At 40.5% G+C, this 27,758-nt stretch overlaps 1 protein-coding gene across 3 annotated transcripts in view; it reads left to right on the forward strand.

The window, feature by feature from the left end:
• LOC102460581 (heparan sulfate glucosamine 3-O-sulfotransferase 1-like) overlaps nt 1-11,091 on the forward strand; it is a 102,206-nt gene extending 91,115 nt beyond the window's left edge. For all 3 annotated transcript variants that reach the window (XM_075935209.1, XM_006121021.4, XM_025183601.2), the window contains exon 2: nt 8,892-11,091. In XM_075935209.1, coding sequence (XP_075791324.1) covers nt 8,996-9,940 — 945 coding nt within the window. In that variant the 5' untranslated portion in view covers nt 8,892-8,995 and the 3' untranslated portion in view covers nt 9,941-11,091. The remainder of the gene's footprint in view (nt 1-8,891) is intronic.
• The last annotated feature ends 16,667 nt before the right edge of the window (nt 11,092-27,758 follow it).

Genomic DNA, 27,758 nt, shown 5'->3' on the forward strand with positions numbered 1-27,758 from the left:
GTCCCCGAGGGCATTCCCTCTCTATAAGGGACTCTCCTTCAGACAGGGGACTCAGAGGTTCTAAAAGTAACACCATGTGTAAGCTGGGCATCAGCCTGAGCATCACAGGGGGCCCCAAAGTGCCAGTGGTACAATATGCCCCCCTCAAACTGCCAACCCACCTGTGTGTGTGGTGGAAATGGCTTCTTGCACCACGTGGCACACACCCACGTGGCACGCACACACCCACGTGGCACACTCTATCACTGCATGTGTTTGCCAGCTGCATGATGTCCAGGCTGAGCATGACACGTGTCCCTTGTGCATCACCCACTGTGCACCCACCTCCCCCCACCCTGTGTGTGGCACAACCTCACCGCATTCCCCTGCTGGTTCTTCCCTGATGTCCGAAGACACCTGGGAGACCTCTGGGGTCTGGGTGACTGGCTCCAGGGTGAGGGTCATAGTGGTGTCGTCGTCCTCCTCCTCCTCCAGCAACAGGTCTCGCTCTCCATATTCCCTGGACTGCTCCTGCTCTGGTTCATCCACCACAGGCTCCGATAACCCAGACTGCACAAGACACAGTTGTTTCCGGGCTTCCCCACCAACGAGAATGTGTGCCAGTTCCGCGTAGTACGGGCAGTAGTGTGGGGTTGCTCCAGAGCGGGAGCTCTCATCTCGGGCCTTCACATACCCCTGGTGCAACTCTTTAACTTTAGCCCACACTTGTGCGGGGGTGGTGCCCTCTCCTGGCCAGTCCCTGGGCCATGTGGCTATAAATTTCTGCATTCCTGCAGCGTGTGTGGAGAGCTTGTAAGGATTCCTCCTTGGACCACACCTCGAGGAGGCTCTTTATTTCTGTCCCAGACCATGACCGTGCCCGGCATTTGGAGCCCCTGGGTGGGTCCTCAGATGGTGTCCCTGGAAGGGCCAGGAAGGTCTTGGAGCTGGAACATGCCTGTGATCCTGTGGGACAGGAATGGCTGTGTGCTGTGGCTGGTTTCCTGCCACTAATGGCTTGCAGAGTGCCTATCCCTTTAAAAGATAGCTGCAGACAGGTACAATAGAGGTGCAAGGCATGCAGATGGACTGGTCACCAGGACTTCTTCCTGGAGGCCTTTTTTGTCAACAAAACTGGCTCCCTGCACCCACATACACACCTTTTTGTCGACAGAACTCTGTCGACAAAGGCATTATTCCTCATAGAATGAGGTTTACCTCTGTCAACAAAACTGCTACGTTCTGTCGACTTATTGTCAACAGAACGTGGCAGTAGCGTAGACGCAGGTATCGTTTTGTCGACAAAAGGCCACTTTTGGCAACAAAACCCTGTAGTCTAGACACACCCCTTATGTGCTTTTCCTCCATTTTTTTCTTTTAAAGTCAGCTGAGTGAATGAAAATCTATTTGGAAATCTGGACCTTTTTTTAAAAAATCCACGTTATTTCTATTTCAAAGTTTGTTTCCCTTTTTCAGCGTAAGTATGTAAACTTCAAGAAGCACAACCTGATGATTCTTTCTATGACAGTATGGCATTCTCTGTGCACGCTTGAAAGCTAGTCAGCTTTTACCTATAGCTGTCTTATCTTTTGTCTTATGTCTTCAGAGGTACAGTTTCAACCTGACCTGCTGAAATTGAAAATGTAACCTTCCCAAAATAACAGATGAGGGTTTCTTTGAGCTGACATTTTGCATGGGTCTGAATCGGGGAATCTGTAACCTAAAGCATGAAAAACATTGTAGCCTTCTAAGAGGCTATAGCAATTGAACTTTGTTGTTTATGTTATCTCTGATCATAGTAGTTGTAAATAATAGGACAGTTTTAACAACAGAATGCACCTAATTGTCCTTAATGTGACTTTTTGACAATTTAACCCCATTTATAGCTTTTTTTCCACACTGAATCAAAATAACTTCAAGACCAAACAAAGCTGCTCTCCCAGGGCCTGGGCACAATAAATAAATATCTTGAGCACAGTTAATCCCACAGTGGTTTGTTCTTATATCTACAAAATCTAAAAGAGTTAATTAAGCATTCTGTCAGGCTGGGATAGTTTTATATGTACATTTGTCTTACAAAAATAATATAAAGAAGTGAGATGCAATAGACAGGTTATTTTAAATCAAGGCTGGGATTTTTCAGTGGAGCCTGTGGGAGAGAGATGGCTGACTCCCATTGTAATTAATTAAAAATCATGCCTATTGGAGCCTTGTTCTATTTTTGAATATGGATGCAGAGAAGTTCACTTGTGCATTTCTGTTTGCAGAATCAAGATCTAGATGTTACAGCATGAATCGGAGCATTTGTGTGTTAATTCACCAGTCCGGTGGGGATTTTAACACCTTCCCCTTTTTTTGAATAGTTTGCCTGGTGTGCCTATGTTAAAACAGTACATAAGAATAGGCTATGTCTACACTGTTTGTTTTTTGCGGAAGAGGAAATGCAGATGAAGTGCTAATTTGCAAATCTTGCACACTCATTTCCGCAAAAAGGAATGGAAGAGAATATGCAAGATGTTTGTGCAAAAAAAACCCCACAGTGTAGATGGGGCCATTTTTTGGGGAAAAAAAGCCTTTTTGTGAAAGATCCTGTAAATCTCACTTTTTGAGATCCACAAAAACCTCTTCCACAAAAAGATCAGAAGAAAATATGCAAATGAGAGCGCAAGATTTGCAAATGCGAGCTTCATTTTCCTCTTCTGCAAAAAAACAGTGTAGATGTAGTCTAAAACTTTTCTTAATTAAATTTTCATTTTTAGGTCACTTTAATTATGATTTACTTGAAAAATATTAAAGAACACATTAAATATCCTAGCAATATTTTGTAAAGAATATCAGAAAAAGAATAATTTAAACCCATTTCCAGCCCCTGACGTTTAAAACAGGCTAGGGATACCATTCCTCGTTACTTAATCAGAAGACATACCAGAAAAGTTTATCTAAGTAAGGAGGAATCAGACTCAGACTGACTATTAACTGATTATGACAGTGGATATTTATTGCAAGTGAGAATATTTAGTTCTCCTATGCTCTTGCTTATAGCTGACCTTTTTATAGGAGACCCCAACATTCTGTGAGGTTTTCCTATGCTTTTCATTTAGCTCCCATGGAAAAAGTTTCTACTCATATGTCAACAGACGAGAAAGACCAATTAATAATTTTAACAGTGGCAATCTCCAGTTTGCATAATCAGCCAATATGCCATTTACTTCTCCAGTTTGCATAATCAGCCAATATGCCATTTACTTACCCCTTTAAGTAACGAGGAATGGTATCCCTAGCAATAAGTGGGGTTGGTGTGCATGTATGTGGAGGGAATTTTTCTCAAATCTTCAATGCAGATGATAAAAACACTCAGACTTAAATAGCCTAATTATCAATAAATTTCAAAGCATTTGGCAAAGGAGCTGTATCATTATCCATGTTTTATTGATGGGGAAACTGAGTCAAGGAGCACTGACGTGCTTTGAGCAGGCCAGTGGCAGAGTTGGGAATTGAAAATAGGTCACCTGAGTCCCCAGGCCAATGTTCTACCTTCAGGCTATATTGCTTATCTGATGTAACTTTATACTGGAAGGCAATTACCACATGTGATACTAAAACTTTGACTACGTAGCCGAAATATTTTGGGAAAGACAGTCTGTAGCCGGTATTTGCTTATGGTAGGAATATCCACTTGCATATGTGGTGATGAAGAAATACGGGAGCAGTTTATAGTCAGAGGCATGGGAAGTAGGAATGCAGGAGGTGCTGCAACACCCCCAAGATGAGGGCTATCTCTGCACTCACTCTTAAAGGGGACATGTTGTGTTAATGCTGTTTTGTTTTGTTTTATTTTATTTTATTTTTTGCATAAGTCTTGGAGTCCAACTTTGTTCTCCCCCCCCCCTTTTCTTTTCTTCATCAGAATTTTGTCCCAGTGTTTCTTTTGAGGGGTGGGGGGGCGGGCATTCGGTATTTTTGTTTCAACCATCTGGCAACCATATGTGGGGTCCCGGCTGTCAGTGCCAGACCTAGAAGGTGGTGAGATGCACGGACAGAAGTAAGGGAAAGGGAATGCATCTTAGCACCCCTCCTCTAAAAAGTGTTCCAGACTAGCACCGTTGTTTATAGTTGAATTAAACACTGAGATAATCACCTTTGAGGTACAGGAGTCTTAGGGCATGTCTGTGCTGCAGTTAAGCACTGGTGGCTGGCTTGTGACAGATGATTCAGCCTCATGGGGCTATTTAATTGCAGTGTAAATATTCAGGCTCAGGCTGTAGCCTGAGCTCTGAGAGCTTGTGGGCGGAGAGGGTCCCAGAACTTGGGCTCCAGCTTGAGACCAAATGTCTATACTGCAGTTATACAGCCCATAACTCAAGTCCCTCAAGCCCAAATCGGTTGCATGGGCCAGCTGCCAGTGTTTAACTGCAGTGTAGACATACCTTTATAGGACAAGAATGACATCATTTTGCAATGATTAATTTTTTTTTCTCCCATTGCCCTCCCTATTTTCTCTCCACCCTTTTCTGTTGCTGTTGCCAGCCCTCTCTTTATTTCTTAATGTTAACGACTGCCTGGGGCATCTGTAGTAGTACTAGGAGGGGAATATTCATACTGAATGCTGAAATTCTGGTAAAGGGTACGCAGCCCAAGTTAGCAGGTTGTGTGTTGAGAATAATAGGAGTGAGGGGTGAAGAATAGGATCCCAGCATTAACTTATAATATCAGGCACACCCATACTATAAGTCTTCTGACTCAGAAGATGGTGGAAGTAGTGGAAACAGCATGATTTTTTGGTGAATGACTGCCCAATTAATGAATGCACAGGCCATGACCCCTCCTCCAGCTCACTAACAAAGCCCACCTTGGTGTTAATGGGCCCATGATGAAACTATATTCCACAATGCACTGCACGTTTGTGGAGTCTCTCTGTAGACAAGCCTCCTCCTGTGTAGCTGAGTATGAGATTTGTTACGCTCCTTGCCTGCACTGACTCTAGGCAGGAAGCTAGAAGAAAGCAGCATTTCATGTTTTATACCTGCCTAGTTCTAAAGACAAGACTAAGCCTAGGCATGACAGGGTTGATTTTAATTTCCATCACATTTTCATTTACAATTACAATGTTTTAATGTGTTCTTATTCCCATTACATCTTTAAACCAAAAAGTATATCTAAGGTGTGTGTATATATATGTCATGGCATTTCTGTTTGTGATTTTCATAAAGAGAGATTTAAAAAAAATAGAATTGGCTTCATAACTGTGCAAAGCATTCAGAATTATTGAGCCACAGATGTAAGTTGGAAATTCGTAGACTGTAGCATCTGACTTGCATTCAAATCCTATGGATAAAATTTTCATAAGGAACCTCTGTTTTAGCTATCTCAATTTTGAGAGCTCTACATAAAGTGCTTTCAGAACTTTTTGAAAAATCTGTGCAGTTTTAGGTGCTTAGTACTAGGTCCAAGCTTTCTCAAGATGGGCACCCCAAAAATAGCTATTTTTGAAAATGTGGCTACAAATTACTCAAGGGGTATGTGCACATCATAGTGGTGATTTAAAAAAAAAAAAACACCTTGCATTTGTTGTCCCCTAAATAGGGTTGCCGGGTATCTCGTTTTTTAATGGCCCATCTGATCAAAAATGGATCGGTGCTGCTGATCCAGACCATTGGAACTCCAGTCAGTGGTGAAGCAGGCCTAAGACAGGCTCCCTACTTGATCTGGCTGTAGGCCAAGAAATCAGCTGGCATTTCCTTCCCATGATAACTTAAGTCCTAGGCAGAGGTGCAGCCACAGGGGCTCCATATACTATCCCTGACCCCAACTGCTGTCTCTAAAGCTCCCGTTGACTGAAAACTGTGGCCAATGGGGGCTGCCTTAGATAAGCATCACATGGAGCTGTACCCCAAACCTAGCCCCAAGCCTACACCTTAACAAACTGCCCCAGCGTGGAGCCCCCCCCTCCACCCTAATCCTTTGCCCCAGCCCAGAGGTCCCCACACACTCTACCTCTTGTCTAAAATGTTCCAGAATTAAAATAAATCTTGAGTGGAAAACTCATAATAAAATATGTATACGACCCTTTAAACAGAAGTTTTCTTTCAACTGGTAAAACTATAACAATATTTAATCTGGTTGTGACTAGAGGCATTCTGTTTTGGACTCTTCTCTTGGGTTTGTTTTGGCTTAAAATTCAATTTATATTTTCAGAGTAGGTTAAAGACTGGATTTTTCTAGTATTAAAATGTATCTATCCATGCCTATGTTTATATATCTGTCCCTCCTTTTGAATAGGCTGCTGCTTCTGGGGTCTTTTGCTGGCAGCTCTGGGGGTATGTCTACACTACCACCCTAGTTCGAACTAGGGTGGTAATGTAGGCAACCGGAGTTGCAAATGAAGCCCGGGATTTGAATTTCCCGGGCTTCATTTGCATCTCACCAGGCACCGACATTTTTAAATGTCCGCTAGTGCGGACTCTGTGCCGCGCGGCTACACGCGGCACGGACTAGGTATTTCGGACTAGGCTTCCTATTCTGAACTACCGTTACTCCTCGTTTGCTCCTGGGGTATGCTTCAATGTGGATAGTGTCTTGTGGGCAGTTAGTTCCACAGGAGGAAGCAATATTTTTAAGTAAAATTAAAGTTGTAGATATAGTCAGCAAGCTTTTGGGATTGGCTGATTAATATTGCTTATAATTTGTCAGATCAAATTGACTTTAGAGTCAATGGGAATCTTTCCATTGATTTGAAAGGCAGTTGGATTTGGCCCTTTATTAGATTTAGAATTGTTATTTAGTGAATTTGAAGCTTTACTTATCCAATATTAGGAACTATCATAAAATTTTGACAATATTATCATGATAACTTAAGCCTTTAAGCTGCCAATAATTCATGCTAAACAATTGCTGAAAGGAATATAATGAAGGGAGGCTGTGTATCCTCTTCAGAGCCATGACAAATAGAATGTGTCTACTTTATTTGAGGTACTAAATAAGAGGTTATTAATGAACTAATGTGGTAAATGTTTTTTAAAAAAAAAAAATCTGAAAAGAGCTATAATTGCAATAACTGAAACCATTTTAAAATCCAAGAGTAAGATAGAGGTTTAAAATAGAATTGAAATAGGTGGTTCTTGTTTTAAGTGACTGTTCCTTCATTGTATAGCATAACTTCACTATTTATAGCCAGAGCTTGTCAAATAGACTAGTTTTCACACTAGCTTTTATTAGGATTAAAAATAAATCCTGTTAAGAAAAATATTGTGAGTCTACTACACACGCTTGTTACCAATTAAAATCATCTTGCTGCCCAGAAATGGAGCAAAATCCAGAAGTCCTTCCCCTGTGAATTTTGCTTCAGGAAGGACTTAAAGGATTGAACATCCAGTTCACAACATTCAAGCATAGTTATCTTGGTGCAGATAGATGTTGTAGTTTTTTTAATTATTTTTTCAATGTTGCTGTGATGTTATAGCTAAGTTTCCAAATAGCATATAGAGGAGTTTCACACAGAGTATAGTTTGAATATTAGTAAAACAGTAGGAATTTTGTTTAAAGTCTATTTTGTGGGTGGATATGGTCCTAGCTGGGACCTGCATCCCCCTTAGCAACGTGGGAAGGGCAGGATAGTTGCAACTGACAGAATGAAAATCCCTGCTCTCTCTTAATATCTAGTTTTCCTCTGTTTGAGGCTGAATTAATAGTAAATAGAGCCCAGATCCATCCAAACTTCCCCCCATGCCCCAAGCAAATCTTTGAGTCCCCTGAATATATTCTAGTTATCTCTTGGAAATAAACTTTAGCTTTGCTTGGAGAGACTAAGGATTCTACTCCCCTCCTAAGTCGCTTGCAGCAACCCCCAACTCAGCTACACATGTGAGCATGCACACAATATACTACTTTGACCTTTCATAACAAATCCATTCATAGTAGTTTACTCTCTCACTTCACATTGTTGACACAGACTCCATCTCTCTTGCTGTAACACAGGGCTACTCAACTTTGTAAGCCCCAGAGACCACAATGATACAGCACATGCTGAGGGCTGTAACGTAAGTGTGGTTGCATACACAGGCAAATGTATATGCAAATAGCTTCTTTCACACTGATGGGCATGAATACAATGATTAAGGCAAGACTACACAAAATGCAGGCCCCATTTAAGTCAGATCTGCTGCTATTAATAAAATGCAATAATTGCCCAATTTCCACCCATATGACATCACTTTAAATGAGCAATGAAGTCCAGGAATTTAACTACTAAAACACATAGCAACAGAAGTCCATTATATTGACTTGCCATTGAGGAGCGTGTTGCCAGTGGAGGCCATGTTCAAAGGATCCCACCTGTGGGCCACATGTTGAGCCCAGAGTAAACCCAAACCTCATCACAGGCTGCAAACAAACAGGCCGCGTATGGAGTAGCCCTGCTCAACACATTTGTTGTGTCCATCTCCTTACTGATCCAAAGGGCTTGCATCCCAAGCTTCATGCCTTAATTCACTCCTTCTCTTGCTAGATACATATTTTTCTGTGCTACAAGTCAAGGCTTCATCCCATAGCCCATTGGAGAATGAATTAAAGCATCAACTTGATGTTTTTATCCTAGCAGTGAATTTGGGGAGATGCATTGATCCTCCAGAATATCATGGAATCATTATTATCGGCATGTCTTAAATAGCAAGATGTAAAAAGCCTAGTCTAGTGTTTGAGTTGTCAAATATTCTCCTGGATTAATCATAGCTCTGAACAAGAAAATGTCAATTTTCTGTTTTACTGTCCTGAAAAAACCGAGTGGGAGGGATGGAGTAAATGGCTTTAGATAACTTTTCTCCTCTGTAGTTAATACTAGGTAGAAGTCTGAGTTCACCTATGATGCATTCATGCGCATGTACAGTGATAGTAATTAGTCTTATTTTATTTTGCAGATGCTTCAGAAACTTGTTTGTTCGCCCCCTGTTCTGTCAACCAACTCCTCAAGAAGGGAATCACCTATTATTTCGCTACCCAAGCATAACCAAATTTTGAACTAATGATTCTTCTCCACATGGCCTTCCTCCTGGTGTCAGCTTATCTTTTGCTGACTCACACTCAGGGTGCTCCTGTAGAGAATGGGGCCCTGCTGGAGACTCTGAAGTCACAAATAGGATTTTTCAGTAATAAAAGTGAACACTATTCTGCACAGGTGAGACCTCCTGGCACAAACCGACGAATACCTCAGACAATCATTATTGGAGTTCGTAAAGGAGGAACCAGGGCCTTATTGGAAATGTTGGATATTCATCCTAATATTGTGGTAGCAACCACAGAAGTCCACTTCTTTGATTGGGATGAGAATTATGTTAAAGGAATAGACTGGTATAGGAGTTTGATGCCGTTTTCTTATGAAAATCAAATTACTATTGAGAAAACACCAGGCTATTTTACCTCACCACAGGCTCCAGAAAGAATTCATGACATGAATAGCTCTATTAAACTGCTGCTCATTCTCAGAGACCCCACTGAGAGAGTAATATCTGATTATACCCAAGTATATTACAACAGACTAGAAAGCCACAAGCGTGTTCAGCCCTTTGAAGAAATTGTTATTAAAAATGGAGCACTTAATACCAAATACAAGGCTATTCAGAGAAGTCTTTATGATATCCATATGGAAAAGTGGCTTAAGCACTTCAACTTAGATCAGATTCACATAGTGGATGGCGATACTTTAATCAAGGACCCTCTTCCTGAGTTACAAAAAGTGGAAATGTTTCTTAATCTTCCTTCCAGAATTGTTTCTTCTAATTTTTATTTTAACCAAACCAAGGGGTTCTATTGCATTCGAAGTGATGGAAGAGAGAGATGCTTACATGAATCCAAAGGGCGCCCCCACCCTGTTGTCAACAACACTGTTTTAGAGCAACTTTATTCCTTCTTCAGAGAGCACAATGCAAAATTTTACAGAATGGTTAATCATTCATTTGACTGGCATTAATACATTTGGAATAAACATTTCTTAAAATGTCCTGAAATAAATTATTTTCAAAGTTACCTTTATAAACTCTCTGGGGTTGCTCAGACTGAAAACTCAAGAAGTGGTTATTTTGGAAACAATTTGTCTATTTGCAGCACTGGTGCCCTTTAAACATGGGAGAAATAAGTTGGATTATACTTGTGTACAACTATTCTGGGCCAGAATTAGACCTTCGTTTTACTGCTGCAAATCCATTACTTTCAATGGAGTGACTTTAGATTTACATATGTATGATTAGCATTTGAGTCCCTTTGGGAAAATGACTGCTTTCAGTAGTGTACAAAATACAAATAGTTGAAGTTGTATCATTCTAACTGTTCTGTCATTTTTGTTGGTAGTATTTTTTTATATCGTGCCAAAATAATGGCATTGATTTCTAGAACTTTCATACAGTACTATAATGACATGTGTTAATACTGGGGATTCCGAAAGTGCTTCCTTAATTTAAAATCTGTTGAAGTAGCTATTTATTGTAAAGTACTTCCTACTTAAATAACTAACATATAATAAAGGGGCTCCAGTCCAACTATGGTTTTGAATACCTACCAGCTGTGTTGAAGCTCCTTTTTATATAGGATGTTAATATTAAACCACTCACTCATTCATTACTTGGATGCAATATCTTCAAACTACTGAAGAAAATTAACAATTTGAGGAACTTACTATTTTGGGGTTCAGGAAGCAAATAGATGAGGATCCAAAACATCCTTGGTTTATATAATATCGATCTGCATAATAAATACATCTGTAAACAAATTTCTTATTAGATGGTGACAATTGTACAACTGTTCATACTTTTAAAGAGAAAACAATTTTTCATTAATACTATCTTGTTTGTATTTCTGTGGCTAATTGTTCTATTGCTCTTTTAGATTTAGTTTACGTATCTAATTTGACATATTCTTTACTGAAAAAATATTAATTGCCTGCTCTCCAAAGCATGGAATAACTTTTTCTTTGTAGTTCCTATTTGCAGATCATGAGATGTACTCAGAGTTGAAAGTAATTTCATGTAATAAGTATATATTATGGTATAGCACTCACAAGGTATCAAATTCAAGATATCAATTATGATTTACTCAGATTTCTATAAAGTCTATATTCATGAATAAGGAATTGTTTGTTCATTATCATTTCAACAGCATTATGCTGGTCTCTTTTTAGGTTCCAGCTCTTCTCATGTGTATCAATATTGAAAAAAGAAAATTTAGTCTAATCATTCTGGCAGGAGCTATTTTGCCAGTTATAGTTATCCTGAGAAATGTACTAACATTTACATTTAGGTTTTGGTCTTAATTATCATAGTATGAAAAGTCTCTTAAAAATCACCCATCAATGTACAAATAAGAATATTTCGTGGGATTTAACACATACCTGCTGTATCTACCAAAAGACTTGGCCCCAGTGAGGTAGGAGAGAAGAAGAAAATATAGTTTTCATGATCTGTTGGAACATTGCTTGTCAGTAACTCCAGTTTTACAGTGATAGGTGGTGAGACAGCCACATTAGTCTCACTGGTACGAGCGGGAGTTCTGCTACTCATCCAATAAACTGGGAGGTGTTATCTGCTAGCTGTACCCATTACTGATAGTTTGTACCACACCACAGCTAGGGTGTGTCTAAACTACATGGCTCCATTGATGGAGCCATGTATATTAGGCTGATTGGCAAAGGGAAATGAAGCCGCGATTTAAATAATCGCAGCTTCATTTAAATTTACATGGCTGCCGCGCTAAGCCGACAAACAGCTGATCAGCTATTTGTTGGCTCAGCGTGCTAGTCTGGACGCTCCGCACTGACCTGAAAGCCTTTTATCGACATCCCTGCTATGCCTCGTAGGACAAGGTTTACCGGGGATGTCGATAAAAGACTTTCATTTCGACAGGGGAGCGTCCAGACTAGCACGCTGAGCCAACAAATAGCTGATCAGCTGTTTGTCGGCTCAGCGGGGCAGCCATGTAAATTTAAATGAAGCGGCGATTATTTAAATTGCGGCTTCGTTTCCCTTTGCCAAACAAACAAATCTACATGGCTCCGTCGACGGAGCCATGTAGTTTAGACGTACCCCTAGTGACCACAAATCTCTGCTCTGTGAGAAATGTTGACTACTGAGTAGTAACAGTGGCTGCCTTCTCTGGAAAAGATAGTTTATGATTAAATTTTAAGTCTGTTATATAGGAAGACAGAGTAGCTGATCTTAAAGTCACTTCTGGCCCTAACATCTGTGAATCCAGTACTTTCTGCACTGGGCTTGTATGTATCTTGAAATTCAGCCAAAGTAAATGGGAACTGAAGCTATTCAATCCTTCCACCATGGGTTATCATTTTCTTACATCTGCAGCCAACTCCTCTTGAGGTTCAGTAGAATCATCCCCACACAGAATTAATGGAAAATATATCCTTAATCAAAACCTCTCAAATATAAAAGCAGAATGTTAAATATTGTGCAGAGCCACTTGTATTTTCAGACTAATATTTAAATTACCTACTTTTGCTATGTATGTGTATATAAAACAGATTTCAGTAATAAGAGCCAATCACACACTCACCATTCAGTGAGCTTTTCCAATTATTCTACTTTTCTGGAGTATCCTTATTTAGTAAATCTCTGATTTGTAAGTGTGGGTAAGTACATCTGAAATAGAGGAATAAATAACTATAGTCCAACTTTGGTTTAAAAAAAAGTCAGAATTGTATCTTTCTAATGAAAGGTCTCAGTGGAGTAAGAGTCTGATTAGTGTCTCCCACTGTAGTCAAACAAATAGTAAACACCATATTGCAGAAGAGGTCATTCCATTAACTTATAGCATTAATCATTCCCCAGTATTACTTTCCATTACATATGCCTTCTAACATTTTGACTGTACCATTTTTCACACTTTAGGCAAGGTTTTATTGAGGTTAGGTCTATTTAATTGTATCAAGCAAGTGTAATTTTTTTTCCTTAGTGAAAGATGTAAGTTGAAGACAAAGGCTTGCTTATAGCAGTTGCCAATAACAGAAGATCTTACAAGTCTGTATCAAGTTCCTTTATAGGCTTCTCAAAGAAAGCAAATATCTTTCTATACATTTGCCTGCAGGCATCAATACAGATTTTTTTCCATTTTTTTTCACTGAGGTTTACAGATAATCTTTAAGCGACTAGTATTCAGGAACCACCAGTTGGCTCAAAACCTGTGTGCATCTGTGAAAATGTTACTCTGTTTCTGAAATTTACATTTCAAGGAGTGCTGATCTGTATGGATTAGTGATGCATAAATCTACCTGATTTGTCAGCAAACTCTTCATCCATTTCTGCTCAGCAGTTCTGGGAAGAACAGTTAAGGGACTGAATTCAATGAGCTCCTTACAATTTACTAATACTGGGAGAAATATTTTATGCATAGTATAATGTTGTTGATCAACTTTTGTGTTTAAACCCCTCTGAAGTTTGGATTTGGGAATCCATTTTAAAAGATGCAGCTTAACCTTTGAAATTATAGTTGCAACCTTCACCACAACCTTTTCTGCCTAGTGAATACTGAACTTCAATTATAGACTCCATTTCAGTCTCTGAAACATTCTCCTGCAGGGCTGATTTTTTCCATACATCGACTCAGTCAAAAGGTGACCTCCCCCCCCCCCCCATACATATAATAGAAAATCTATGTAGCCATCTTTTAGCTATATAAAACTAAACATAATAATTTTACCTGGTAAGGTAATTTATTTTTTAAATATGTAACTAAAAATAGTTGAATTTTGAAACCTGCCGTTTAAATAATGCTTCTTGAGGGTGTATACATACCATCAAGTTGGAGAATTTTTAAATGTCAGGAATGACAAATATCAGTTCTTAGCAGAAATTGTTGAAGCATTCCTGCCCTCCCTCCACCAAAAAAACCCAAAACCTCTCAGGTCATCGAAATGCTCATTCTTCTGACATGGGCTGCCAGCCTGAGGAACTGCTTCAAAAACCATTTTCACAAGAGAGAATGTTTGCAAGATTGTGCAGAAATTGTTTCAAACCCTGCCAGTAATATCTGACACACAAGAGGTTGTCGTAGGTATAAAATATTTCAGAGATGGAGGATTTCAGAAGCTCTCTAGCATTTGGCAACATCCTGCAAATTTTAAGCTTTCGCTTTAAATAGTGTTTCAGTTGGCAAGATACAGCTGTTTATGTTTTAATAGCTTTGCTGTTGTGTTTTCCTACACAGCCTTAAGGAGAATTGATACCAGCCAATCAGCAGCAGCCACAACAGTGTGAATTTTTTTTCTTCTTTTCCCCATACGTGCCCCCTATTCATTCCCAAATAAGAGATTTTATTTTACAGCCTAACTGTACAGATTGGACCTCACTGGTCCAGTTTCTGTGGGATCTGGGTGGTCCCGAATTAGGGGATTTGCCAGACATGGGAAGGTCCCTCTTCTTCTGACCCATGCTGCCACTGGGTTAGGGTGCCAGCCTGTCCCCAGCCTCTCTAGGTGCTGCTGGGGCCAGAGCACCATGGCCAGAACTCCGCAGCGAAATCAGAGCTTTGCAGCCATCTGGCTCTGTGACTGGGGCCAGAGCTCCTTGGCCGCCATTGGGGCAGAGGTATTTTTGGCAGAAAAGCCTGAAGAGTTTTTCTTAGAGGCGGACCAAGTGTAGCTACAATAGAGTAGAATATGATACAGGCTGGGTGAAAACAGATAGAAAAATGACATTTTTCCACTCAATAATACAGCTGAGTAATCAAGTATTTTTGTCCTGCACAGGAAAACACTACTGTGAGCTTTTGGAAAAACTAGATCTCAGATTTCAAATGAAATAGCAAAGGTGTAAGGTAAATCAATCTCTGAAACATACATAAGCTGCATCAGACTGTTCTCTACAGATGGAAGGTTTCAAAAGTACCTTTGTGACTTTGAAAATTCCACTCTCCTCTTCCAAGGCATACCAGGAAGGGCTAAAAATAAAGTTTTCAAATGTCGTCTTAGGGCTAGAGTCACAAGGAGGACATGGGTCTCTTCCCAGATGGCAGCCAGTGAAGCAAGGCCCTTCCTAAGGATTGACAGGTACTTAGGGCCCAGCTCCTAATGCATAACTTCTATTGGATGCTGACTGACACATGGGAGGGAGGTGCCTCTCTTCTATACTGAGTCTCAACTGAGAGCTCTTTCCTAGAAGTCAGTCCCTAATCCAGAGCAGCCCCCTTTCTCACCAAAAAAAAAAAAAAGTCTTGAGCAAGGTTATTATCCGATAGTCAGGAGGAGAGCAACTAAACACCTGGTGGCTACGTCTACACTGGCATGATTTTGCACAAGAACTCTTTTGCGGAAGAGTTCTTGTGCAAAAACTCTTCCAGAAGAGAGCGTCTACACTGGCATGTGCCTTTGCGCAAGGGCTGTGCTTTTGCGCAAGAGCATTAATGCCAGTGTAGACGCTCTCTTGCATAAGAAAGCTCTGATGGCCATTTTAACCATAGGGCTTTCTTGCGCAAGAAATTCATGTTGCCTGTCTACACTGGCCTCTTGCGCAAGAACAGTTGCACAAGAGGGTTTATTCCTGAGCGGGAGCATCATAGTCCTTGCACAAGAAGCACTGATTTCATACATTGGAATATCAGTGTTCTTGCACAAGAACTCGTGGCCAGTGTAGACAGGCAGCAAGTTTTGGCGCAAAAGCGGCTGCTTTTGCGCAAGATCGCACCAATGTAGACACAGCCCTGGGCTATGTCTACACTGGTGGCTTCTTGTGCAAGCACTCTTTTGCGAAAGTTCTTGTGCAAAAAATCTTCCACAAGAGCATGTCCACACTGCCATCTGCTTTTGCACAAGAGAGGCTATGGCAGTGTGGATGCTCTCTTGTGCAAGAAAGCTCTGATGGCCATTTTAACCATAGGGGCTTCTTGCACAAGAAATTCATGTTGCCTGTCTACACTGCCCTCTTGTGGAAGAGCTCTTGCGCAAGAGGGCTTATTCCTCGTACGCAGAGGAATAACTCGTCTGGAAGAAGCCCTGTTTTACAATGCTAGACTGCAAATTTACTTGCGCAAAAACGCTTGTGCAGTGTAGATAGCAGGCAAGTTGTTGCACAAGAAGCTGCCAGTGTAGACATAGCCCTGCAGTAGGCCTGCTTCCACGGACACAGGTCTTGGGCTGTAGGACTGCCAGGAGGAGGGTTCCATAGCCTGGGTCCAGCCCAAGTCTGCAGGTATAGGCTGCAATTAAATAGCCCTAGCCAGCCTCAGGTGTTTATGTGCAATGGAGACAGGGTGGCTGTGTCTAGACTGGCAAGTTTTTCCACAAAAGCAGCTGCTTTTGCAGAAAAACTTGCCAGCTGTCTACACTGGCCGCTTGAATTTCTGCAAGAACACTGACCATCTCATGTAAGAAATCAGTGCTTCTTGCGGAAATACTGTGCTGCTCCCATTTGGGCAAGTCCTTTTGCGCAAGAGGGCCAGTGTAGACAGCTCAGATTTGTTTTGCACAAAAAAGCCCTGAGCTGGAAGAGTCCATTTATATGGGCTGTCCTTTTACAGGCAACTCTGCCCCTGCCATCTACAGAAATGCACATTTTCTTTTGTTTATGAAGTTGGCTAATCTTTTCCTCCATATTGGAAGCAAGACCCTTGTCATTTCACAGCTGGAAACCCACACACACTTTATGCTGGAGGGCGCAGCAAGTTTTTATTCTATCCTCTTGCTAGGAAATTGTCCTTCTATTGGAGTAATTATTACACACACAAGAAGGATTTAATTTGTGAGTCCCCTTAGGTTGTGAGTGTTGTAGAGCTAATGGCTTTGTGAATTGTAACTGCTTTACAACCTACTAATTTATCACCACAGGCTCTTAACTTGTGCTACTGCCTCCCCTCTATCCATGGCCTAGGTAACAATTACCCGCCTTTTCAGATAATGACAGGCTTGGCTTTGCAGTTAGACTCCTAAATCGCTTAGGATTAGATTCACATAAAGACACTTTGGCATTTCAGGGCCTCAGCCCTAGGCATCATGTTGTCCTGCAGGCTCCTTACGCATTATAGGGGGAGAGTTATGTAGTGAGCACCCCTAAACATTTCCTACTGGCTAGTTTAAGTAGCTGTCTGCTCAGCCAGCTACGATTTGGGAATCACATTCTCAGATGTTTAACTCCCCAGCCATTGCATTGGCAGGCACTAGCTCAGGATTGTGGATTTCTCTAGGCAGCAAGGCCTCTGAAATGAGGCTCAAAATTGCACTGCCTAAGTCTGCTTTGTGGAGCTTGCCCTAAATGTTGAATCAGCTTTCTGCAGCTTCTAGTTTCAATGGGCCAGTAGCCACAGAGGCCCATCTTACCATGATGCATTAGTCTTTTCCAAAACAAGTAAGAACTGTCCCACATGTTCAAGATTTTATGAACCCTTCTCTTGATTTCCTGTGTATTATGATCAAAGGGAGGAGGAATACATTACTTAGCTTAATATTAAAGCCTAAGGTATTTATTTTACATAAGCCCATCTTCACTGTCACTCACCAACTATCTTTGATTTCCCTCGCTTTTTTCTAGCTTCTTCTCTGTGCTTTTAAATTTTGAATGAATCCTAACTTTACTAATTCATGGAATAAATAGTTTTGACCTTTAAATTGCACCTCCCTGGGCAGAGAGAAGTAAAACCAGAAACAGTTCGCTTTTCTGTAGCTTTCACAACTGAACAGTGTTAGAGCTATGTTGGATTAGTGTCGCAGGAGACCAGATATGTAAACCGGAAAACAATTAAAACAAAATCAAAATATCCTTCCCTAACAGTCAGATCAAACAAAGCAATTGGGTTGTTATTGTAAAATAAGTAGAAAAGCCAATTAATCTCCAATTTTTATATACAACACAATAAAACAGACAGCTGCTGTAAATTGGCATAGCCTCACTGTCTTTAGTGGATGTTTCCCCAAATATTTATTATAGCTCTGGCAGATGTGTTATGGAATGTTGAGAAGGAAGAGGTACATTACAGTCACTGGTACGTCAGTGCGTGCAAAAAACATACTTTCTGGGTGCCAGGTGGAATGACTGTATTTTCTAAAATACAAATATAGTATCTCTTAATGTATGAATTAAACATATGATAGCAATGTTAATGATAATATGTAAGCCATTTCTCTCTCAATTTAATTTATCAGTAGAATTAAGTCAGTGAATGACAAGCAATAAACTGTGTTTTCTAACTTCACATATAAATGAGTATATTTACTGCTAGGAGGGGGAAAAGTTTCCTTTATTTGCATCTCTGGCCTCATTCTGTCAACATATCACACAGATTGCTGGATACACACAGAGATGCACTCTGGCAATGCTAGAGAAGGGTCCTCCTTTTCCTGCTGTCTCTTTCAACTTATTAATAATAGGATGATGCTTCTGGCACATATAAAATAAATTAATATTGAATTAATTCAATTCTGACAAGATTTCAGGAAAACACATTGCAGATTCCACAGACATGAGATCAGTCCATTTAAAAAAAAAGAGTAAGAATGTCATTATGTTTATATCTGTATCTATATCTATAAATTGCCTAAAGCTGAGCTAAATGATAGAGCATATTCCACATTCTCCAACATGCCTTCAAAGATGAGCCACCAGTTTATAAAACAGAAATATAGTATTTGCAACACTTACAGTCACACTGAGGAATACTTTCAAACAGCTATTTATTTTTACTTTAGATAATTTGTTATTTGAGCTATCAAAGCAACTTCTTGTAGCTGCCGTTTCAAAATTATGCTCAGTGGCAATTCCTTTGTTGTTTAATGGTGATAATTTAATTTTAATATAAAGCTTCTAGACCTGAAAATCTAGATTAATTTTTGCAAATGCTAATTCAATGAACCCAGAAACCCAGTGGCTACGTCTAGACTGGCATGATTTTCCACAAATGCTTTTAACGGTAAATTTTTCCATTAAAAGCATTTGTGGAAAAGAGCGTCTAGATTGGCATGGACGCTTTTCCACAAAAGCACTTTTTGTGGAAAAGCGTCCGTGCCAATCTAGACACGGTTTTGCACAAGAAAGCCCCAATTGCCATTTTCGCCATCGGGGCTTTTTTGCGCAAAATAGTTTTTAGCTGTCTACACTGGCCCTCTTGCGCAAAAACCTTTTCAGAAAAGGGCTTTTTCCCGAATGGGAACGTCAAAGCATTTGCGCAAGAAGCACTGATTTCGGACAGTAGAACGTCAGTACTTTTGCGCAAAATCAAGCGGCCAGCGTAGACAGCTGGCAAGTTTTTGCGCTAAAGCAGTCGCTTTTGCGGAAAAACTTGCCAGTCTAGACGCAGCCAGTGTGTATGCCAAACTTAACACAATTCATTTTAAGTGTAGTGTTCTTTACTTCCTTTATTTGCTTGTTTGCAGAATTTTATGGATGACAAGCATATATCCACATAATCTAGGTGTGTTAAATTCTATCTCGTGGTTTTGATGTTAAAAACATAGTACGCCTGAATAAATATTGTAGCCTGTACAGTATGAATGCTGTCAATGAATAGATCAAAGTAGACAGTACAAACTAGGTGACTGATTCTGGAGCCCATGAAACTCCCACAGAATGTAATATAGTGATAGAAATGTAGCCGTGTTAGTCTGGTGTAGCTGAAACAAAAAACAGGACTATGTAGCACTTTAAAGACTAACAAGATGGTTTATTAGGAGATGAGCTTTTGTGGGCCAGACCTACTTCCTCAGATCAAATAGTGGAAGAAAATTGGTATTTATGGTTGTGACAAAGGAGACAATTAAAAAAATGAACACATATGAAAAGGACAAAATCAAATTTCAGAACAGAAGGGGGATGGAAGGGGGGAAGGTAAATGCCTGTGAGATAATCAAGACAGACCCAAGAAAAACAACAATAGAACACCACTTGTCATCACCCACAGCCCCCAACTTAAATCTGTCCAACACATTATCAATAAACTACAGCCTATATGGGAACAGGATACTAAACTCCAAGAGGCTCTGAGAGACAGACCCAGTCTCCTATAGACAACCACCTAACCTCAAGATAATTCTTACCAACAACCACAGGACATACCACACTAATACCAACCCTGGTACCTTCCCTTGCAACAAACCCCGTTGCCAGCTTTGTCCATATATTCACTCTGCTGATACCATTATTGGACCTAACCAAGTGAGTTATAAGATCAAGAACACATATTCCTGCGCATCCAGAAATATAATTTATGCTATCATATGCCGAAAGTGTCCGTCTGCTATGTACATTGGACAAACATCTCAGACACTTCGCCAAAGGATCAATGCCCACAAAACAGATATTAGACAGGATCACAAAGAAAAAACAGTTTCTTGCCATTTCAACCAGAAAGGACATTGTCTCAACGACTTTACCTGCATCCTGCTTCAAAAGCCTTTTAAAATGGCACTTGAAAGGGAATCCTCTGAACTGTTATTCATGCTAAAATTCGACACTTTACACCGCGGTCTTAACAAAGACTCTAGTTATCTTACCCATTACAAAGATAGCTTCCCAAATTACCACCTCTAATATCACTATCTCACAGACATTTACCTTCCCCTCCCCCCATCCCTCTTCTGTTCTGAAATTTGATTTGTCCTTTTCATATGTGTTCATTTTTTTTAATTGTATTCTTTGGTATACCGTATTTTCCAGCGTATAAGACGACTTTTGATGCTAAAAAACATCTCCCAAAAATCGGGGGTCATCTTATACGCCGGGTATACAGGCGGTGGGGCAGCCCAGGCACGCCTGGGATGCCCTGCCACCGGCTTCCCCCAAGGCTTTGCAAAGCCGCGGAGGGGCTCCGGCGGCGTGGCAGCCCAGGCGCGCCGGGGCTGTCCCGCTGCTGGGGCGTCCTCAGAGGCTTTGCTCCCGGTGTCCCTGGTCTGCTGGAGACGGTCCCCAGCAGACCAGAGGCACCAGGAGCAAAGCTGAAGCGGCGGCGGGGTGCCGCGCTTCTGAGGCTTTGGCCTCTGGTCTGCTGGGGACCGTCTCCAGCAGACCAGGGACACCGGGAGCAAAGCCGGGGAGGCGGAGGGGCGCTGGGGTATAAGACGAAAACCTAACTAAAAAATTAGGGGGTCGTCTTATACGCCCAGTAGCCTTATACACCGGAAAATATGGTATATGGTTGTGACTATTTTCTTCCACTATTTGATCTGAAGAAGTGGGTCTGGCCCACGAAAGCTCATCACCTAATAAACCATCTTGTTAGTCTTTAAAGTGCTACATAGTCCTGTTTTTTGTTACAGAATGTAATGTAATTGGTGTTTTGCCTGACACAAGGGCTTGTCTACATGCTGCACAAAAGTGCACCAATGGGACCCTAAATTCGAGTTTGTCCCAGTATGTTGCGCATTAACTGTCTGTGAAACAGGATGATGACATCACTGCACAATAGGAAACTTTTAGTGAGTAGCAGGAGGATCCACACAATCAGTTTGTGTGCAACTTTCATCACAACATCTCTAGAAACAGTTAAACAAAATGATTATAGTGCAGGGCGCTCACATGTTTCTGAATGCTGCTGTATAGCCCTTTTATATACCAATTTATAAGTGGTCTCAGCTCTGACTGGAAGGAAGGCATTCCCACAGACCTAGAACTCCACAGGCAAATGTACCACCTCTGCTTTCTCCCTCACTAAAAGCCTTCAGGTCAAAAAGCTGTCTTTGCCTCCAACCTCAGAGGCTGGGATAGAACACAGGGCATTAGAAGCGCAGAGGGACCCTTGGGGTGCAACCCATTTGGGGCTTTAAATATTAACATTAAAAATGTTAACCTTGGTCCTTGGGCTATGAGCCAACTGAGCTAGATAGCAAGACAGTGAACAGTCAGATTCTGTTAATCTCCCCCTGCAGCACTCAGATTGAACTAGCTGCAGGCAGCAGACCGCTTACTTAGGTTGCCCAATATGTAGCACATTATGGTAATCCTAATAGTAATACAAATTCCCAAAGATATGGGTTATGATTACCACTGGGGAATTCAAGAGTGTCACAATTTGAGGGACAGTCTTAACATCCTAAAGTAACAGCCCTTACCATAGTTGACTCCAGATATCCTCAACTCAAGCCTTTGGTCATTGATCACATTGCACCCTAGGCTGGTCTGGAGAAGCCACTCCTCTTTCTCATTCAGATGGCCTAGGGAAATGACACATCCTTCACATCACCTGCCTGAGCCAATCTGCATTCAGTTTTAGCCAATCTCTGGTCAGTATATTAATTGGACACCAAAGTTCTCCCTGACAACACACACACACACACACACACACACACACACACACACACACACACAGTCTTTTATCTCCTGTATATGGTAATCCAATTTATCATTCTGAAAAGGCCACCTGTAGCCACTTACATTAGTGCCAAAAACCACTGATGGAGTGGGCGGAGGTGGGGCAGCACACTGTAGCCTAGAATTCTCTCGTAATTGGCTGGGAATATCTTGTCACACATGCCGGAAACCACTGTGTTACAGTCTGACCATACCAAATCTGCCGCTATAATACAGTTGTGTCCTAAGACCAAAAATGAAAATCTTCCTGTAGGTCTAGATTGTCTTGCCCCAAATGCATGGGCCTGCACCAACACTGTTTACATTGTGTAGAATAAAACCAAACTAGAGAAAGAATAGAGTTAACACAGTGACTACTACAGTGTTGTGATCGTCCATCGCTCTTTTAGCATCCCTTATGTTGTAATGGTAGAGATTACTTCCCCTTAGTATCTTCCTAGATGTCTTGTAGCTAGGAAATTCTTTGGGAAAATATGTAACATTCTTTGGGAGAATATGTAACTGACATAGTTTAAGGACTAAAATACTGTGCTGAAATAAAGACCATAAAATAAAACCCTAGTGCTGATACTCAAGCTTGATTCAGATACACATCGACATCCCAAGTGTACTGTGGGCCAAAGCCTAAGGCAGAGTTCCCACCTCCCTCCCACCGAGGAAAAAAAATGGAATGAGGTGAGTGGGTGTATTTGGGGGAGGGAGAAACTCAGACGCCCCATCACAGGTGTTTCTCCTAGCATATGAAAATGGAAAGGGGCTGGCCAGGAATTTCTTCTCGCTGCAGAAATAAGAAAACGTTCAACAATAAACAGTATAGAATATGGTAGAGGTTGTATGCTCCAAGGATCCTGACCATTCCACTTTCAAATCCTGGAAACCTGGCACCAGGACTTTCCCCTACCCTTATGGAGGAGACTAGAAAAGTATTTCTGTTTATTTTCTGCAACTGTAACGCTGATTATGGAGGCAAGTTTCATTCATGTTGTTATGGGCGATTTAGCTCCTTTGTTTTCTTATACCAGTAGCGGGGCCTCCACTGAGTTCAGGGGGTTTGGGGACATGGTTTTGTGGGGGCTACCACTATCACCTTTCAGTTCTTCCCCAGTTTCTGCCACTTAAGTGCAAGGAGGACCCTGTATGTGTGATTCCTCAGGGACTGAACTCTTCCCCTCACTTGTAGAAGTTCCACTAAAACAGAATAGAAGCCCTGAAGATTTAGGCCAGTGATCACAATTCAATTTTGCCTCCTTTGATATTACTAGCAGCTGATTCTAAATTAATGCATACACACACAGGCTTTCTTTTAGTGGATTCCATGTGAGTATTAATCTAGCTACATTCATAGGTATATAGTAGTGGTGTAGACATGTAGGTCCCAGGATATTACAAAGACAAGGTGGATAAGGATATCTTTTATTGGACCAACTTCGGTTGGTTAAAGAGACAAGCTTACACAGAGTTCTTCTACTACTCCAGATAGTGAACAAATTGTGAGTCAAGCCCCAAAGAATCATATGATTGATTGGTTTTAAACAAAGATTTTTTTTAAAAAATAGAGAACTACATTTGGGTCTTTTTATTTGGCTTCTTGTTTTTAAATCTGTCTGGTTACACTCAAGTTATATTTTCACACTTTCTTCTGTAATTATGAGATTGTTTATTTCATTTAAAGCAGATACATAAGTGGAGACTCTCATGTGTTCACCAGTTCCAGCAACTAGCACTTTAAGACTAATTATCTTGAGACTTGCACTCAAACACAAGAGCTGGCAATACTGCATCAGTCTTCACCAAAGAGAGTGTTGGGACATTTATCACGGATCTACTCTTTTCAGTTCAGAAGATGAGGAACTGCCTGGGACTGAACAAGTATCCAGGAAGTGATGCAACAAAGTGATAAACTAAACAACAACAAGCCAGTGGGATCAAATGGCATTTGCCCAAGCACGCTGGAGGAATGTAAGTGTGTAAGGCCCAATCCAGAGCCATCAGATGTTCAGATGGATGGAAAGGTCAAATCAAATTTTGTTTTAGGCCATTATTTGCAGTGTTTGGCATAAATTATTTTGTTGATAACATGTAGTGACGTTCTTCTGATTTTATCCTTACATTTTTTAAGTTGAAAAACACCATTGTTAAAGAAGGCTGATGGGACATTCTGTATAACAGAAAACGCCACATTTTTCACTTTTTGTTTTTAAGAGCACTTATGGCAAGTAGCGCCTTAAAAACTTTAATGGTTCTGCAAGATCATTGTATTTTGCTATTCATTCACCAGGAAATATTTCCTCATAATTATGTACAAAGTGGTTATGCCCATAAGAAAATAGCTTGCAATGTTGCACCAATTTTACATTAAGCACCAAATTACTAATCTCTTATAAATTCAGTACATGTGCATTTTCTTGCTAAACACTCTCAATCATTATTCCCAGAAGACAGCTTCTTTTTAATAGGTCTGATGTCAATGGAAATGATGTCAGTATTGCTTTCATTAAAGATCTTTCACTAATAAATGCAAACTCAATTCACATGGAGGAACTGTTGGTTTTTAAAACAAAAAGTCCTGAGAAGCAAGAATTTGTGGATTCTTGTGTACTTGCTTGTCTATCCAGAGCCAAAGACTGGTACTAGGGCACCTACTAAGCAATCCTAACTTTAGAGATTTCCTCTTTTCACTTGGAAAATGTAGCACACTGATCAATATATTATAGCATACTGATGGCTTCTAATCCTTTCCCTCTCCCATGAAAGATGTATTTCAGTTCATCCATGCCTCATTCACTGTACCCAGGTCATTGATGAAAGACAGGATAATTTTCCAAAACTTTTTGCAGAAGAGAGGGAGCAGAATCCTCCTTTGAGACTTCAGGATCATAGACCAACTATTTATTCAGTAACCCTCTTCAGAAGCAGTTGAATTGGACATATTTTGTTAAACTGAGAGGCTCTCCTCATCACTGTAGTAGGACAAAAAGGTGTAGAAGACTGTTTGGACATTCTATTACATGATGCAATACCTAACATATGCTGAGTAACATCATTGTTTTCAGAGATTCACCAGTAACACAGGGATATCAATGTGCCGCCTTATCATAAGAAATACCACTATGAATATCACAATAATGAACCACAGTCTTGTTTACCTTTTGGAGCTGATCAAATTAGAGTAATTTTCAGGCATATTAAAATATATGATTCAGATTCTTTGTCTCTAAAAATATGTCTCAGTTACACACAACTAGTCCAAACAAATACTGCTGCAATTGTATTCTCTTTACAAATGCCTATACTGCTATGGTAATAACTCTCATTTTCTGTAAAGTCACTATCCTAAAATGCAGGAAAAGAAAATTGCTTCCTCCTTTATTGAAGATGACACAATATTATAGTCCAACATTGTTATACTTGGAAAATATCCGGGTTTGAACAATTTAGCTATATTGCAAATGCAAAGTGGGTCTTAATCTTGAAAATCCAATTTGTTCAAATTGATTTGTGCATGTAAACTCTATTACCTTTGCCTGTAAGTGTCAGTACTTAAAAATACATGTGAAAATGTTTGTGTGTGCATTTACCGAGTCTAGCCTTTTAATATTTAACCCATGGAGTTGGAAGAAGGGACTCTGAAATTACATCTGGAATTACAAGTGTGTACCAGGAGTGCTTCTTCCCCGCCCCCTCCTCCCCCGATAGGGGAAGTCTTAAGAATAGTGATCTGTATTCAGATGAATAGAGAGATTCTACTCTATGTACCTTTAGAGGCTTTTCCAATATATTTATTTCAAATGCATGCGTGTTTTTCACTGTATATATAAGTGTTCCTCTAAATGTTTCAAACTCTTCATAAGAATTCTTTCATTCAGATCACCTTTCAATTTTCAATTTACTTTATTAAAATCTCAATAAATCATCATATTGCCAACTTCTTTAACTGAAACTCATTAAAATATGAGAAGATAATTTATCAGTCACATCTCATATATTGCTTCTCATATATCAATTTGTCATTTTTCTGCTTTCATTTGCCTTTTGTAGAACCTAAGGAATTCTTATCTTATTTCAAATGTGTATTAATGAGGAACTAAGTATAAATGTTAACTATTTTAACTCATCCAAAAGCTTAAATTAACTAAATTTAAATGTGCCCAGTCTCTTTTTTCTTTCATTTGATGAATTAAAACATATTTTAAAACTTTTAAATAATTTTGCTGCCATGGCAACAGTAGCAATGAAACATATCCAGTGAATTTTTATATAAGTATTTATATACATTAGATCAGGGGTGCCCAAACTTTTTTCAAAGAGGGCCAGATTTGATGAAGTGAACAAGCGTGAGGGCCGACCATTTTGCCTGACATTCTTTGAACCATTAAAATTAAATGCAAATTAACTATTTTATGCAAAGTTTATTGCAAACGGCATACTTTTCATTTCGTCACATGGATGACAAATCTAAACAGGTGTTAAATCACTCTGCCTTTCATATCTGAAGGCCAGATGAAAAAAAAATCCAGGAAGCTGAAATATATGTCAGGAACATTGTAAAGTACATTACATATTATTGGTAATAAAGGTTGTCTGTCAACTTTTAAGTTCAAAAAATATGAACAGGAACATAACACCAAGTATACATGTTGTGTCCAAATATATTTATAACTGATTTAGACCAACTGACATTAACTGAGATTTTACAATGTATTCATCTCAATACATATGGATTCGTTGGGGGCCATAAAAGATAGATATTGCCAAATTACCTGTGGGGCCGTATTAAACCAGAACACGGGCCGCAATTGGCCCGCGGGCCGGACTTTGGACATGCCTGCATTAGATATTTTGTATGGTATGAAACTCTTCATAGAAAGGATTAAGCTTAAGCCCTTCTTACACTAACAAAAAAAATTTCCACAATCATAGAACTGGAAGGGATATCAAGAGGTCTTCTAGTCCAGTTTCCTGCACTCAAGGCAGGATTAAGTGTTATCGCTAGACCAGGGGTGGCCAACCAGTTAGGGTATGTCTACACTACAGCGCTAATTTGAACTAATTAGTTAATTCGAACTAAGCTAATTTGAACGAACGCATCCAGACTAAAACACTAGTTCGAATTAGCGTTTTGCTAATTCGAACTAGCATGTCCACATTAAGTGGACCCTGAACCGGGGTTAAGGATGGCCGGAAGCAGTGCCGGCAGGGCATCAGATGAGGACTTAGAGCGTGGAGCTGCTGTCTCAGGCTAGCCAAGGGCTGTGCTTAAAGGGACCCGACCCCCAACCTGGACAGACAGGTCTCAGGGGTGCCCCGCTTGCAAAGCAGTCCTGGCTTGGATTGCCCGGAGTACCCACACTGGGCACATCACAGCACTCGGCCATCAGACCGGCTGCACTTGCCGCAGGCTGCCATCTGGGGAGAGGGGGATATTGGGGGGGCTGCAGGAGAGCTTCCACCCCCAGAAGCCCGCAGAGCCAGCCCGGTCCTTCCCATCGGGGGCTCGTG

Source organism: Pelodiscus sinensis, chromosome 8 (genome assembly GCF_049634645.1).
Source record: "Pelodiscus sinensis isolate JC-2024 chromosome 8, ASM4963464v1, whole genome shotgun sequence".
Taxonomy (NCBI): Eukaryota; Metazoa; Chordata; order Testudines; family Trionychidae; genus Pelodiscus; species Pelodiscus sinensis.